The sequence below is a fragment of the Ovis aries genome, chromosome 6, assembly GCF_016772045.2.
Source record: "Ovis aries strain OAR_USU_Benz2616 breed Rambouillet chromosome 6, ARS-UI_Ramb_v3.0, whole genome shotgun sequence".
NCBI classification, from domain to species: Eukaryota; Metazoa; Chordata; class Mammalia; order Artiodactyla; family Bovidae; genus Ovis; species Ovis aries.
Window position 1 is genome coordinate 96,637,787 of NC_056059.1, and position 16,845 is coordinate 96,654,631.

The 16,845-nt window shown below is 37.3% G+C and overlaps 1 protein-coding gene across 7 annotated transcripts in view; it reads right to left on the minus strand.

The window, feature by feature from the left end:
• The window catches only part of PRKG2 (protein kinase cGMP-dependent 2), a 128,518-nt gene that overhangs the window by 55,701 nt on the left and 55,972 nt on the right, over positions 1–16,845 (minus strand). For all 7 annotated transcript variants that reach the window (XM_042251548.2, XM_060417653.1, XM_060417654.1 and 4 more), the window contains 4 exons: positions 9,315–9,392; positions 7,612–7,706; positions 4,590–4,658; positions 338–436 (listed from right to left, as the gene is read on the minus strand). In XM_042251548.2, coding sequence (XP_042107482.1) covers positions 338–436; positions 4,590–4,658; positions 7,612–7,706; positions 9,315–9,392 — 341 coding nt within the window. The remainder of the gene's footprint in view (positions 1–337; positions 437–4,589; positions 4,659–7,611; positions 7,707–9,314; positions 9,393–16,845) is intronic.

Sequence of the window (16,845 nt, forward strand, 5' to 3'; positions counted from 1 at the left end):
TTCCTGTTTGATTTCCAGGGGCAAGACAGACTTCTTTTCTGAATTAATATTCTTTTGAACCAAGTCACCAGTCAATGTAAAGAACTCTTTCCCAAGGCCTCCTATCAGGAAATTTCTCCCAAACATTACTACTCATCACCAAAAATAAGGAAATACTTATAGACTAAAATAATCTACACTAGAGGTAATTGGGATCCTTTTGTGGAAAAATAATTTAAAACAACTCCCCCAAATTTTCTAGTGACAGCACACTAAAAGTTACCAATCACACCCTTCAGTCCTCTTCTTCATCACCTGCCAGAAGCCACACCCAGCTTAGAAAAATATCTCCACTTACTTCGCATGTCTTTTCTCATCATCCCGGTTCAGGTTTGCCACATATCCTTCAAGATATTTTTGGAGTTCTTCAAAAGTCCCCACTGTTTGGTTGAATGTTCTAAATGAATAAAATGAAGAGAACAAAATAAAAAGCTCAGGGCTGAGAGTTAACCACTACAACTTGCCATTCTTCTTAAGCTCATGAAAGCCTGTTTGTATGGTTTTTCAAAACTTTGCAGACTATTTTTCAATAACTTATGTACATTCAAGTTGCCATCACATGTAGATGGAATAGTTATTGGAAGATACATAATTGATTCCATGAATTTCTGAAAGCAAAGAGGCTATCAGTGAGAAGAGACAACATTTCTGTAATTTTCTGCCTTATAGTTCAGGTTTATCAATATTGTTCTTTGTTTTTGAGAAGATTGTGGAAAGGAAATAGGCTACATGATTTGTTTACTGGGAGGTAAGTTTGGGGGAGAATGGATACATGTATATATATATATGGCTGAGTCCCTTAGCTGTCTATCTGAAACTATCATAACATTGTTAATAGGCTATACCCCAATACAAAATGAAAAGTTAAAAACAAACAAAAAACCCTCAAAACAATGATTGACTTGTTACTGTAAACAAAAACAGTGTATCATGAGCTTATGAATTAATAAGCATTTTAAAAATACTTTCTAAAAATGAGAGTGGAAAGGAAATAGGTTACATGATTTGATTACTGCATCAACAGGTTACATGCATTACAGATTTTTATAATTTTCTTAATCAAATTAAGCTATTTATTTTTAAAATCAAAAATAAAATTTACCTCTTCTTTGGCCCTAGATAATACTACTTATTTTACATTCCTAAATGATTAAGTCCGAATATTTCACCTTAATGGTTCTCCAAGGCTCAGCCAACATCTTTCCCTTGACTTCCCTCCCCTCAGGGATCACAGGCTTGTTACTGGTCCCATCTAATCACCCTGTCCCCAGTTCCCCATCTCTGGGAATTCTTACATAGGGAACTGCCCATGAGAAAAAAATAAGCCCCTTCCTCACCTAACAAATTTATCCTCTGGATTATCCTTCCAGTGCATCCTGCACTCCATCCACTCTACCTTGACTCATCATTGCCAGGGTGGTGCTCTTCCCCACAAAAAGCAGTGTCCTTCTAAAAACCATGCTTTACGCACCCCAGTAAATCTTAAGCTCTTGGACTTAACAAAATGAAAGGAATGAAAATTACCTCAAACTATACCTAAAACTAATAAACCTTCTTATTAATGTACCAATGCCACATACTGACTGCCTAGCCCTGAAGACCTCTATCCACATTTAACTGATCACCAACCTATACTTACATTATTAAGTATATCTTTTTTTTTTTTTAGATTTTTTGATGCAGGCCATTTTTAAAGTTTTTAATGAATTTGTTTCAATACTGTTTCTGTTTTATGTTTTGGATTTGTGGCCGTGAGGCACAGGGGCTCTTAGTTCCCCAGCCAGGGATTGAACTCATACCTCCAGTAATAGAAAGTGAACTCTAAGTCACTGGACCACTATGGAAACCTGGATATTTTTCATTCCCCATTCAAATCTACTCTCTTCTCTACGCTGCTCTGTGAACTGTCCTTTGCTGACTGGAGAAGTGAGAAACAAAACAATATTATTTCAAACTTCCAAGGGTTGAAATTTTCAAGTAAAAACTTCTTGTATATGTCACCATTACCTTGCTATGAAACTAACTGAAGTATTGTTGTAAACAAATTTTATTTTTTAACCATAAGTGACATTGGTGTCAGAGTTCTCTAGAAAATCTCTGCAAACTGAAGCCAAGTTTAAACAGCTACAACATTCCAGTTGTAACTTTCAAATATGTATTTTTAAAAGAGATGAATTAGAAAAGAAGAAATAAAGAGCCATAGGCTTTCAGCCACTACATTGCATTGCAAGGATGGTGCCCTTTATTCAGACAACATCTGGATCATTTCCTGTATGCCAAGGACTCTGTCAAATGCTGGCACAGCAACAGCAGCGAACAAAGTAAATGCTTCTGTTCTCGTGAAGGAGCTGAAGTGTGGGAAGACAGATGCTAAACAAAGCTATCACATCAAGTGGGAACCATGGTGTGAGGGCACTATGGGAAAATTATCATGGGATCTTAATCTAGCCTTATGAGTGATAACTACAACGATCATACAATTTATCATCCCAAATGAATGCTTTTCAGAGTGAATGGGATGGCCAAAATATTAGAATAACCAGAACTGTCCCAGGAAATTCAGGATGTAGGTCAACTCAGTCATACCTGACGTCCAGTTTCTTTCACACACAGAATAAATTCATGTAACTTTTAATGTCTCATTGTGTCTAACACGTCAGTACCTTGTATGTTATAAGAATCTCAACTATGCATATGTAAATTATGCATTTGAAAAGTATAAGTTTCCAAATAATTTATAAAATCTATAAAAACCATTCAATCCCTTATATGGATTATGAATACACAAGATATTGCACAAACATTTGGTTAAGTGATTACAATACATTTTTCATCCAGAGCAATTCATAAGATCTTACCACATACACACAGCTAAAGCTCTTTAGCGCACGTACGTATTTTTAAGGAACTCATACAGAAAACAATGCAATACCATATCAATATATTTGAGAGCTGCCAGCAAAGATTACCTTCATCTGAACATACTTGAACTTTCAAACTCCATGCCTTTTTATTTTTTAAGTTTTACTTCGCCTGGAAAGACTTCTACATTTCCTCTTTGCCTAGAATTTTAAGCCCCAATTCCACACTTAAAAAATAAAGTAAAACTTTTCCCACGTCACTACACTGTGACTGCTTCTCTTTCTGATCACATGCTGTGGGAACCTAATGGCATGGTGGAAAGACTGTTAAAAGGAAGTAGAAGACCTGGGCAGGAGCCTTTGCTCCATTTCAGATGACACTGTTGGGGAAGTTCTTGACCTGAACTCACTTTTCTTATCCGTAAGGGAAAGATTAAAGAAACTCACAGTGATACTAAGAATTGCTATTCTATGTGTAAAGATGGATGTTAACTAGACTTACTGCAGTGATCATTTTGCAATATATACATATATTGGATGATTATGTTGTACCCCTGAAACTAGTATAATGTTATATGTCAATTATACCTCAATTGAAATATAATTAAATAAATTAAAATTGTTAATTTTGGGGGCATGTTATGTTATTGTGGTCATTTATTATGAATAACACTTAGCTTTTAGAGATGCTACTAAAATTCATAGATGAAATAATTTTATGCTTCTGATTTGCTTGCAAATAGTATGGAGAAGATAGAAGGGAGATGGCAAAGTGGTACAAATAAGGTTTTAAATGATAATTGCTGTACTTGCATGACACAATATCATCCTATTTCTTAATGTTTGAAGCTTTTCATAATAAAAAGATTTTATAAAATAATCCAAAGTTCTTTCCAGCTCTAAATCTCTATGATGTTATGTTCAATAAAGATTTTATTTAATTAGCAATCAATTACATACTCCTGTGACACTTGTCATTATACTATTTCATATCAGCATTTCCTAACAGTATGCCCTGTTTCTTTGACTACACATGGCCTAGCTCTGGTATACTTGAATTTCCTTTTTCATATCTAGATAGTCAACAAATATTCAACTGATTAATGACAGACTGAAGGAGTCAGATTCAAATATGATCCGAAGTGAGTTAAGGACACAAACTGAGATGTTCTAAAAAATAACCTCAGATACTTAGAGATTAACGTTGACACACATCTCTTCCAAATTACTACAAATGTTCAATTAAAACTTCTCTGGAAATACATCTAGCTAATAAGCATTTTATATTTTGAGAGAGATAGGTTTTGTTAAATTTTTGACTGCTTAGAGCATTTTACAAATAAATTATGAAACTCTTCAGTGTGTGGTGTGTGGAAAAATCCATGAGTCCTAACAAGCTTGTTTCTCTGGAAGATGCAGAATTTAAATCAGTCTATTGCTGATATTTATGTACAAACTCTGCTCACAAAATATTTAGCCCGTCAGCATCTGCCGCTGCCACAGACAGATTCAGATCAGAAGGCCTGGTTCCTTCCCATGAATTTTAATACAATGCCCTCGCAGCTGAGGATTGGCCAGCATTTCCAAATGGTGATGAATGGGAAGACAGATGGGCCCTTGGAGTAACAGAAGGCCGAGTCTTCAAAGGTGGCAATTGCCGGCATTCTCTAACAACATCAGTATACTCACTCTCGATCTATAACCAGGCATGCGACATCATTTTCTTCGGCGATGATGTTAGCTGATCTGACATCTTCACTGCAGACAAAAACAGGAAAAGTCAATTTTCTAGTGAGAAATTAGACATCTATTTTTATTAGGGAATCTGCGACTGATATGAAACACCATCACTTAAACCTTCCAAAGATGATGTTTCTGTAACATCATAATTTACACTCCACCCCTTCCCCCCACCCCCAAAAAAAGGATTTGAAATGTGTCCTAAAAATATGATGTGCACGAGGAATCCAGAGGAGAATAAGATAAATGCACTGGGAACGTCAAGGAGTCAGTGAGCGCAACCGTGGATGGAATTTCATTCTGTGTTCCGTGCCAGCGCTACTAAAATAGCTCTCCTCTGATCAAACAGGAACTGCTGATTAACAAGCAGCCAAAATTGAAATGAACTGACCAAAGAAATTTATAAGAAAAACCTTGAGTGAGTAACTCATAATGAACCAAACAAGAAGAAAACCCAAAGAAAGTGCCATATCACCCAGTGAATTAAAGAAATATTAAAACCTTTCATTTTATAGTCTAAGATGTACCGTTTCCATGAAAATCCCTGAAATCAAAACATGTCTTACAACTGACAGTGACTCATAGTGTAATTAATAGCACTGTCTTTCTTTCTCAGGGGTGCACAATATATCAGTTGTTCCCTTAAATACAATGAGTTATGGCATATGATCTAATGATGGTAAATTTAATTACCCAATGAACACCAAGGGTCAAGCATCGGGGGAAGTATTTCTGTAGGTACCTTTATTTATACTATTTTTTTTCCTCTATTAGTCACAAACTAGAGACTCCGAGGAAAGGTACATCCATATGATACCCAGTGCTCTGAAAGTTACTGCATTTAAGGTAGCCTATAGCAGCAAGCATATTAAGACTGCTTTTAACAACTTCACCAAAACTGGCATGTTCCCTCATCTTCCATTAGTGACAGGACAGGGAAAACTTTGACAGCCTATATCTCATTCCAGAGAAGTCCCCTATCCACATCACTAGCTTTCAGAGACCTTCAGACATAACCCAGAGCCCCTCCCAAGTTTACAGGGTCCTAGCTAGAAAACATTGGTGAAAACATTTCAGCTTAATGTGCTTTTGAGTTGGGAGCTGGGTAGTTTATTCTCGACTTGTATGTGATATCTATACAGATATGTATGTAGATATCTATATAGATAATGATCCTGGATATAGGTCAATTATTTGATTTGTAAGTTCAAAAAAACAAAAAAATAGGCATGGCATCCTTCTCACTTGTCAGTGTCATGATTTTGACTAGGAATATCCTCTACAAAAATTTATAAGTATTAGATGTTTACAAATACACACGTTTCTTTCATAATAACCGCGTAAGTGTCATAGATCTATTTTTGCACATAAAATGCTGAAGGAACTCCTGGGGCTATTTAACATCAAATCATCAAAATACACAGAATATAAGGAATACTGAATCAGTCAGTGGCCCTAAAGAGTGACAGCATAAAAATACACAAAAATGAAAAAAATATATGTATCCAACTCTCCTTCTCATTGATTCTAGCTTTACGTTTTAAATGCTTTGGGGAGCAGAGTGCCTTTATTAAATATAAATTCCCATGTTTCTCATGGGAAAATACTATAATTGGCTGGCTGCAACAGAGAGCATAAATTATTTCAGATCCAGCATAACCAGACAGCATTTTTCCTTTCAAAGAGTTATTTTGAGTCTATGGTGTATTTATAAAGTTCTCTGCACTTTTAGTAATTTAGACTTTAGTAATTTTGCTTGGGGGTATGAGAAAAGTTATGTGCTAATGTTAAGAACAAACACATTGAAGTCTAAAATAATGATATTACATGAGTGTATTACATGAGTGTATTCATATTCTGTCATAAAAAAGCAAACAAGAAAAGGATTATTTCCCTGTTATTGAAACAAGTTCATTACCAGCTAGAAAACGGAAAACAAAAATTCAACTTGTCTTTACATTCAATTTTTAAATTGTTTACAAAATAACCATAACTTAGCTTACTAAGTTTTTAAGTAGTTTAATTTTCTTTAAAAACTAACAGCTTTATGATTTTTAAAGAACCAAATTTGTTTTCAGGTAATTTATGAAGATTTTTTCATTGCTCTGTACTTAATGTAATCCTAACATGTCAATCAGCAGAACTTGTAGGCTTCACAGACAAAAATTAAAAAGGAAGAAATATGAGCAGAAATGCTACTCATTTTTATAAGTATAAAGATGAAATAAAAAGTATTTAGTAATAACATAAATTTTAAGTTTTCTTAACTAATTTCAAGCATTCATTTAAAAACATGTAATTTAAAAAAAGTGTGTTGCTCAAAATTCTAACCTGATCTGTTATAAAGTTATCTTATTTAAGAAAAAATTTTTTTAGACTTGAGGTTGTTTTCTGAATTCCAGGAAACACATAATGCCTCCTGAGACATTTGATTAATCTTTACAAATGTTTTTCCATAAGTTAGGTCAACAGTAAATAAACTCATATCTCAAAAGGCCAAAGGTTCAGGTAGAAATGTCAAATACACTATTTTGAGCTGTTTTTAAAACTTGCAAAATGAGCCTATAAAAATCCTTAAGAAAATATTACTTTTGACATAATGATTTAAAATCACAAAAATACGGGAAGTCATTATTTGATCATTTTTAAAGGGTAAAACAGGAATTATAAAAACACATTCTTACAGGAAAATAAAAATTTTCAATTTCTTTCTCTCTTTTAAACTAAAAATTCTAATAGAACACCAATTTTATTTTCACTAGCAAACTTAGAAGACTTCATGAATTTATTCCTCTGGAAAATTAGTACACTTATTTCCTGCTTAACAATGAAATTTTAAGAAGTCAGTAAAATTGCCATTTATTTCCTGAATAATTGGTAGCTCTGTTTGACAACTCTACGTGGGTAAGAAGTACACATGTAAAACAACCAAAGAATTATTGAAGTGTCATATACAAATTCATGAACTCACCTGATAAGAGCTTTTTCTCCAAAATATTCTCCTTTCTGCAATGTTTTTATTAGCTGCGGTTGATCATGGCCTTCAGTACTTTGGGTGACTTTTACCTAAATGATGTCAGGCAATATAAGAAAAGAGAGAGAGAAGAAAAAAAAAAAAAAAAAGGAGAATCTGAACACATACCCATTCAACCAGACTCTCCTGATCTATATAAACGTGACTCAACATGGAAAAAAGATAAGTCTTTGCTTTATTCTTGCAGCAGTTACAATCATCTAACTATAGTCATTTCATCTGGGTGGACTGAAAAATCCTGTGATTCAACACGATCAAATGACACCACCTTTTGTAAGAGGAAGCTTTCATTCAAATCTCAATGCTCAAAGTATTTTACATGAATCCAGTTATTTCTTCCTAGGGATGCTCAAGGAAAGTAATAATGGCATTATGGGAAATTTATTTTTTCAAAAAACCAAACAGGGTTGACAAATCAATCAAGAATGAGACTGAATATCAGGAATTCTGAATCTCATGTTTCTGATTAACTTGTTGATTTCTGTGTACCCTCTAAAATTGAAAGAAAAATGAGTATATGGAGGAAAGTCCACAACTTTCCTGAGAGTCTCAGTGTGATCCACAGTCCAGGAAGCCAGAGTCAGACAAAAACGTCAATATTCCTTTTCGCGGCTAGAATTATTCCAGTCCAACATGCTAAGAAGTGTTGCTTTGTGCTGGTTTGAAGTTCTGATGAACATTTATTCATTTCAAAAAGTGTAAACGATAAACGCAATTTGTTTATTAACCAGAATTCTTTCAAACCATGAGGTCCCGGTTGGGGAGAAATGATGAAAAGTGGTGCAGAGTGTTCAAAAGCTTCTCAAACTATTTTGTCAATTTTTTTCCATTTCTGGGGTCTCCGTCCAAAGTTCAACCACAAAGCAGTTTACAAAGGGCAGTGTCTAACGCTCTGATGATAAACTCTTCCAGGGAAGGAAGAGTGTCAGAGACATAGATGCTTAAAATTTTATCCTTTTCTTCAGTATTTCACCAATGCTTTTTGTCTCTGAGGAACACTGCAAAGAGTCAACCTAAGAACAACTGGCAACATGTTATCCACTCAATATCTAGGTAAAGGAATATATTGCATATATTAGTGTAAATATGTTGCATATATTAGTGCAAATGTTTCATCAGCATCTAAACCAACTTGAGCTCCTGTGTATGAATTCAAGTTCTCAATCATATTGTTCTACTGCACGATGCCTGCTTGTTCCGTCAGTTATCTAGTTCATTTTCTACCTGTTGTTTGTCTACCTGTGGGACGGGAAAATATTACAGCCCTTGATCTAGAACCCTTGGGCTGAGAATCACACAATCGTAGCTAGAAGGGACCTTTAGAAATAATCCAGTCATTTTACATACAATGAAATGAGGTCTGAAGAAAGTCAAGTGACCTGACTAAGGTCACTAAGAAATTACTATTGCAGCAGGAACCCATGATAAGTCTCCTGTGGCCCCAAATCCAGTGCTCAGACCGCCTTCCCTTCCCCCTCCTCCAACCCTCACTTCCCCAGGTGTCTCCTGAGCAGAAGCTCCGTTACCTGCTCAACGTAGGCAGATGACTTAGGCTGCAATGCACAACACTGCTGCTTTTATGGCAAACATTTGAAATGCTTCTTTAGATTTACTTTAAGCAAGCTTTCATTAATATTTACCTTTCCTTTTGCTAAAATGAAGAACGTACTTCCTTCCTCGCCCTCTCTAATAATGTAATCTCCTTTGTCATAGTATTCCTATTGGGATGAAAGAAAAGGAAAAGGTTAGATGCAGCAGAGATATACAGATGAACATAAATGAGACAGAACTTGTGTTTTTGAAATGAACATTCCACACCCATTTCTGCTATTTTTTGCTTACTGTAACTGTGATCTTCTTAAATATTGTAGTCAAAAGCCGTGGAAAAGTAAGACGACTTTTGCTTGTGTACCTGAATGTATGTTTATCTTTCACATACACACACAAAATAGTCACCTGGAATACTGTCAGTCATGGACACGGAAGACATGAAGAGAAATGAGAGCAAGGTAATTATCAGAAATACGCACGTGAGCTTCACCCAAATAATCTAAATCTAAACTGTTTAGGGAGTTGCAACAATCTAAAACTGGGTCTAGAGTTTAGAAAAAGGGCAAACATTATCTTATAAATTGAAAATACTATCCCCAGTGGGTATGGCGGAATATCAGTCTCAATTCTTATTCCTTGCAGAACAATGGTTGGGAACAGTATACACAATCTATATGAAAGGAGCTCTTTCATATGGATTCTCTCCAAAGATTTATATCATGAAAGGTTGACAGTAGAATTTTTTACATGTAAATTCTGTTCTTCAACAAAGTTTAAACTCGCGAAATCTCTAATTATCACTTATTTATTTGTTTCCCTCATATAAGTGTGTATAATCAGAGAATATTTTGGCAGGGAAAAGTAATTCATCCACCTGTCAGACCAAAAGAGTAATTCAGTCTCTTAGAAAATACAAGATGCATTAAACTGTCCATCCCTACTTTCCTTTAATTTGATATTGCCTCAGAGTCATAGAACTAAGATGGATATCTTAACTTATACAAGCAAAAATGGGCTTATTTAATTTTTGTAAAAGGCATAAAGAACAACATAATAGCTCCCTTATTTTTCTTTTAGAGTTGAAAATAAAATCCAAACAACACTACTTTTGTGTCTGCTATATTTCAGTACCTTTTTTGGTTATTTTCACTTAAAACAGATTTACGCTTATAGAATAAGTATTACTCCTGATACTAATAAACATGCCTTTTATTTACATAGCCCAGTGTACGTTTTGCAAGACATTTCAATGTCTTGTAGTAGGAAGCACAGTATCTTCGGGGAAAAAGTACTTTCAAGCCATAGAAATATAGATTCAAATCTCAATTCTGCTTTGAATTTCACTTTCATCAATTCATAAAATTCAAATAACATTTACTTTCAAAGACTGAGAGAATATAAGTTCATTATTTTTCTATTGCATCTGTAAGAAAGTAACCACGCATACTTAGTGGCTTGGAACAGCCTCCATTTATTATCTCAGTTTCTGTGGGTCAGAGAGTCGAGGTATGGTGTGGCTCAACCTCTGTGTTTTAGGTCTCTCAAAACTGAACTCAACGTGTGTCACTAGGGCTGTGTTCCTTTCTGGAGGCTAGGAAAAAACTTGCTCTCAAGTTTAATCATCTTGTCGGCAGAATGTAGTTCATGGAGGCTGTAGAACATGGTTTCATTTCCCTGTAGGCTGTGAGCTGGGGGCTGCCTCTTAGCACCCAGAGACTTCTTTCCTGTCCTTTCATGGAGCCTGCTATGTTTCAGAACCAACAGTTGCACACGGCGTTTTTCATACACCTGGAATCTCTCTGACTTCCACTTCTGCTACATCTCTCTGACTCCAGCCAGAGAAAATTCTCTGCTCATAAGGGCTCATGTAATAATATTTGACCCACCTAGACAGTCGAAGGTAATCTCCCTATTTTAAGGTCCTAAACCTTAAGTGGGCTTTCCAGGTGGCGCTAGTGGTAAAAAACCTGCCTGCCAGTGCAAGAGCCATTAAGAGATGCAGGTTTAGTCCCTGGGTTGGGAAGATCCCCTGGAGGAGGGCATGGTAACCCACTCCAGTATTCGTGGCAGTACTCAGGGCTTCCCTGATAGCTCAGTTGGTACAGAATCCGCCTGCAAGGTGGGAGACCCCAGTTCAATTCCTGAGTTGGTATCCACTGAAGAAGGGAAAAAGCTACCCACTCCAGTATTCTGGCCTGGAGAACTCCATGGACTGTATAGTCCATGGGGTCATAAAGGGTCGGACAGGACTGAGCGACTTTCACTTTCATTGGGGCTCCCCTTGTACCTCAGTCAGTAAAGAGTCTGCCTGCAATGCAGGAGACTTGGGTTCGATCCCTGGGTCAAGAAGATCCCTGGAGAGGGAAATAGCAACCCACTCCAGTATTCTTGCCTGGAGAATTCCATGGACAGAGGAGCCTGGCAGGCTGCAGTCCATGGGGTCACAAAGAGTCAGACACAACTGAGTGACCTTCACTTCACTTCACTTCACTAGAAACCCTAATTACATATTTAAAGTTGCTTATGCCATGTAACACAACACATTCATGTTCCAGGATTTAGGGTCTAGACACTTACTTTGGAGGGAGTCCATTTTTGCCTACCACCAGTAGTCAATTAAAGACAATAATTTTTGATGAATTAAAAGCACCTGAAACATAGCAAATGATTAACGATTGCTATGTTAAGGAAGAGGATGAGAATGGTTTGCTTAGCCGGTACTTAAATCTGACCTCAATTTCTGTCGAATTGAGATGGTATGATCTACCACTCCTAACAATGTGTGAGGCAGTCAAGTTGGTGACTGTTAATTCCTGTGAAAGAGGCTGTGAGTTGGTCATCAATGTTTTGCACAGGTAAACTGCATTCCCCAGCCTCCCTGCTATTAGCTGTGGCCACGAGATTAACTTCTAGCTGTAAGACTCTGAACAGAAGTGCAAATCCCATTTCTATGCCAAGCCCATGATCCGCTGCCGACATGTGCCTTCATACTTGTGCCCCAGTGGCAATGGCATGGCCAAGAGAGATCTTGGGAGAGGGACCGTGTTAAAGATGGCAGAACAGCCACCAGCTCAAGTTCTGGAAGGATTCTGTAGAGCCACCCAGGACCATTCTCCCTGGACTGCTAATGTGGGCAAGAAACAAACTTCTATTTTACTTAGAAAATAATATTTTGAGTTTTTTACATCACAGGCTGCTTACTCAACTTTCTTATTTTAGCTCTATCACAAATGTTCACTCCATTCAAGCATGATTTTTCTGTTGAGATGACTGTGATCCAGGAAGGTTGAGGGACCATGATAGCTCAGCCCAGGCGTCTTCATGATAGAGCTAAGGTTCAGTTCTCTTTACTGAAACTGCTGCGTTTAGGAGTGTCATGTGACACACTCCTGTTTCAATCAGTCTGCTCGTAGTCCCTCCTGTTCCCTTCTCAATCCTAGCCCCTATTACCCACAAGGAACTGAAGGAATCTGGAGAGTTTCTGAATTGCTAATAGGCTGCTCCTTCAGTTATTATATAGCCTCTGGTCTGCGTGCATGTGCAGCTTTAATTTCTATCTGTCAGATAAGCTAAGAGGGAGGAGCTGGAAAGGGAACACTGAGAAAGAGCTTTGTTGTTTCCTAGGTGGCAAGATTCCTAACAGTATTTTTCCTAGTGATGGGTCTTTGTCACCCAAAACCATGGGAGGAAGATAAATAATACCTCCCAGTGTGTTGACAGTAACTTCATAGATCAGAAAAGGCTGGGGATGTAGGTCAGACCAAAAATATATAGTGGTAAGTACTGGCTATGATGCCAGACTGGCCAGTGTTTGTCAACTGGGGAGTGTAGCCAGTCTAGCCAGGGTGGTCACCAAGACCAAAAAGAGAACTGCAAACAGTGTGGTTTATTGTCCTGCGGTTACACTGTAAAGGGGTCCCTTAGAGGAGCAAGAAGCCATAGACCCTACCCTGTGAAGTAATGGTTTTCGGACATTTTTTACTCTGGCCTACAGTAATTAAATACATTTTACATGTATGCCCACATATACACATGTGAGCATGGACACATATTTGTATAAAACAAACATATCTGAACAATATCTATGCTTACTACTCTGATTTTTAAAAATTGTTCCTCTAAATTGATTTGATGATCTACTAATGAGTTGTGCCCCACAGTCTAAAAAAGATGTTTTAAAAGAAGATGTCTGAAAACCCTGAGAGTAGTTATTTAGTATTATGGTAAGACAGGAAAAAAAGGAAATCAATTCCAGGGCAAACTGAGAGGCAGAGGTCAGAAGAAAACCATAAACAGCAACAGTTAAAGATGAAAGAGTTTTTCATGTAAAGAAAATGCTCATTCTGTGATAGCAAAATGCTAGAGCCCGAGTGTCTATAAATAGAAAATACGAAACGAATTAAAATCCAAGCTGATAGAAGGCAAAGACAAAGAAGAAAGCCTATGACTGCCTTAGCTTCTTCAGTGTGTGGCTAGAAATCTTCAATACAAATACGCATTGATGATACACGGAGGTATGATCACACACACACACACTTACCCACACACACACCCTGCATCATGTGACCGCGTACCTAAGTTGATTGTTTAAAAAACTGTAAACAGAATAGCAAAACTCATCACACTATTGTAAAGTAATTATCCTCCAATTAAAATAGATAAATTAAAATACACACACTGTATTCAGTTATTTGGCTTTGTTACCAGCTGTTTTTCACTTGTCCAAGTTATTTATCTTAGAAATTTTAAATCAAACATATCTGGATCAGGTGAACCGTGTCAACCATGAAGGCATAATTTAGTATCTGATGCCTTATCAGAGCCTATAAAGTGAAAACCAACAGAAATTCCTCCATTTGGGTGAACCCATAGTATGGAATTTTGTAACTGAAACTCTGAGAAAGCCCTTAGAGATGTGGCCTACCACGCCTTTATTTAATAGATGAGGAGACCTTGATCCCCACCACAACTGACGTATGCAGTGGACAGATACTTAGCCTCCAGACTTTGGACTAGTTAACTTTCTCACCGAGCAGCCCATAAACTGGCAAAATCCACAATTATCTCAACTTTCTTATGGTTCTGGGTGTAATCATTAAATTGAGAAAAAACCCACTGGCTGATGCAAGTGTTAGCAGGAAATATAAGAAAGGAAGATTAGACTTTCCAAAAATGATAAAAAATGGAAATCTTGTGAATGAAGAGGCAGACTGTGGCAAACCCAAAATACATGCATTCTTTTCATAATGTTAAACTTTAATAAGCCTAAAAATTGTATGGCTAAAGTGTGGATATCTGAGTCCTTACCCCAGAGTTTCTGATTCAGTAAGTGTTGAGGTAGTATGTGGGAACCTGCCTTTTTTTATTGCAGGATAATTGCTTTACAATGTTGAGTTAGTTGCTGCTGTACAAGAGCGTGAATCAGCTACATGTGTACATATATTCCCTCCCTCTTGAGCCTTCCTCTCACCTCCTTCTTCCCAATCCCACACCTCTGGATCATCACAGAGCACCAAGTTGAGGTCTCTTTGTAATACAGCAGGTTCCCACTAGCTATGTATTTTATACATGGTAATGTATATTTCAATGCTCCTCTCTCAATTTGTCCCACCCTCTCCTTCCTCTGTCTGTCCACAAGTCTATTCTGTCTTTCTGTGTCCTCATTCCTGCTCTGCAAATAGGTTCATCAGTAACATATTTCTAGAGGGAATCTGCCTTTGAAGCAGCACCACTGATGATCTGATTAAGGACAAGGACATTCCCGCTACCCCCACCCAACTCTTACTACACCTCGTGTCATGAAAGAGGCATGTCAGAGTCGCAGTGCCAGGGCCACTGGGTCAAATTACCAAACCTTCATAACAAAAAGTTAGGTGACTTTTCCATCCACCGCACACTCAAACCCCACACTTCCTGGATCGATTGCCACCAGGGGAAACAGAAACTGTTCCCTCTCCTGGCTTTTATACTACACAACTGCCAAGTGCAGAAGTCACATTGTTATTTTCATCATCACTAACAGTTACACTGCGCTCAGAATCTGTGACACATTTTAGGATGTACATCAGTTAACTCTTAAAACACACCAGTGAATATGTCGCTACTCTTTCTACCCTCCTTTTCTCATTAGAACACAAAAAGAGGTTTAAAGGCGATGTCTGCCTCTAGAACTGAATGCTCTGGATGATTTATGCTAAAACAAGAAATGCTTTTGGAATACCGCATATTCAGCCCATTTGGTCCAGGAGTTCAACAGACAAAGTCTTAACAAACTCATCAGATCTACTGGTTCGTGATGGGAAATTCCGATGCTCCCCTGCACCCTCTACACAAAAACTTGAAACCATCCAAATCAACTCCTAAATAGTACACCAGATTCAGCCTGCTTTTCTCAAAGATTATGGAGCCAGTTTGTGGGACAGCTGGCCCTGGAGTTCAGCGGGGGCTCTGTCATAATTCCAATGCATTAGTGATTGGCTGCTGTCAGGATCCTGCTGATGGGTTATTAGTCCAAGCTATGCTGGTAAATTATGTACTTTTCTTAGCACTAAATAGATCCCATGACTCCCTTGTTAATCACTTTCGAATTTGAGAATTTTCACACATTACAGAGACACATTTGTTTGCCAGGTATGAATAAAGAGCCCTTTATAAACTGTGCTGCTGTCTGCAAAGGCAAATATATAATAAAGCCTTTCTAGGGTGTTTTAAATGATGAGACTTTCAAACTCGAACTGTGTGTTAATTAATACTAGGTTGGAGCCCCGCCTCCCTCGCCCCCTATATATTCTGCAGCTATTGCCTGTGGCTGCTATAAATATGTCTAATTTACCATTTATTTTTAATGACACTAAATTTTAATATTTGCTGTCAGCATGGAATTCCCCTCTGGTGAATCTACTCTATTAGTATTATATTAAAAACAGATTTCCTCGGTTCGCAAAAAAATACATGGCCTCTCCAGCTTAAAAAAAAAAAAACACTCAGAAATTAGGATGAATTATTAATTTGTAACATCTGTGATTGGGTTATGTTACACTGAGAAAATCCCATGAGAGGCAGGCAAGCAGTCCTCTTGAAAATGACTTCATATCTGAGCGCTCTGGGGACACGAGGCCAGGCACTGTGTCACCATGGCCTGTCCTTGATAAATGGCTGGATGGGCTCCATGAATTGTAAATGGAAACATGACTGGTGTCACTTACACTTAAGGATGAAATGGTTGGTGTTCCCTTCTCAACAGATATTAGTTTACGTTGTATATTGTGATTGACAAAGGCATGAATCTGTCAACAATCAGTCTGGAGGGTTGTGGGTTTTTGTTTTTTTTTTCTGTCTCCCACTGAGAACAGCTTTATAAAAGCTTAAAGTGGACATGTGATTCCTTTCCTATTCCATACTACCTTTAAATTCCCTAAAAGCGATTTGGGTTTCAATGAAATTAACTCCCCCACCCACCAAAAAAAAGTTAGAAGCTATTTACTTTGAATATTAATCTCTGAAGAGGTTTTCATATAATGCATATTATTAGAATCCAAGGTACATGTCAGAAAAGCATTATTCACAAAAAGACTTGACTAGGCTTGGACTAGAACCAACCATCTGTGTGATCCCTAATAT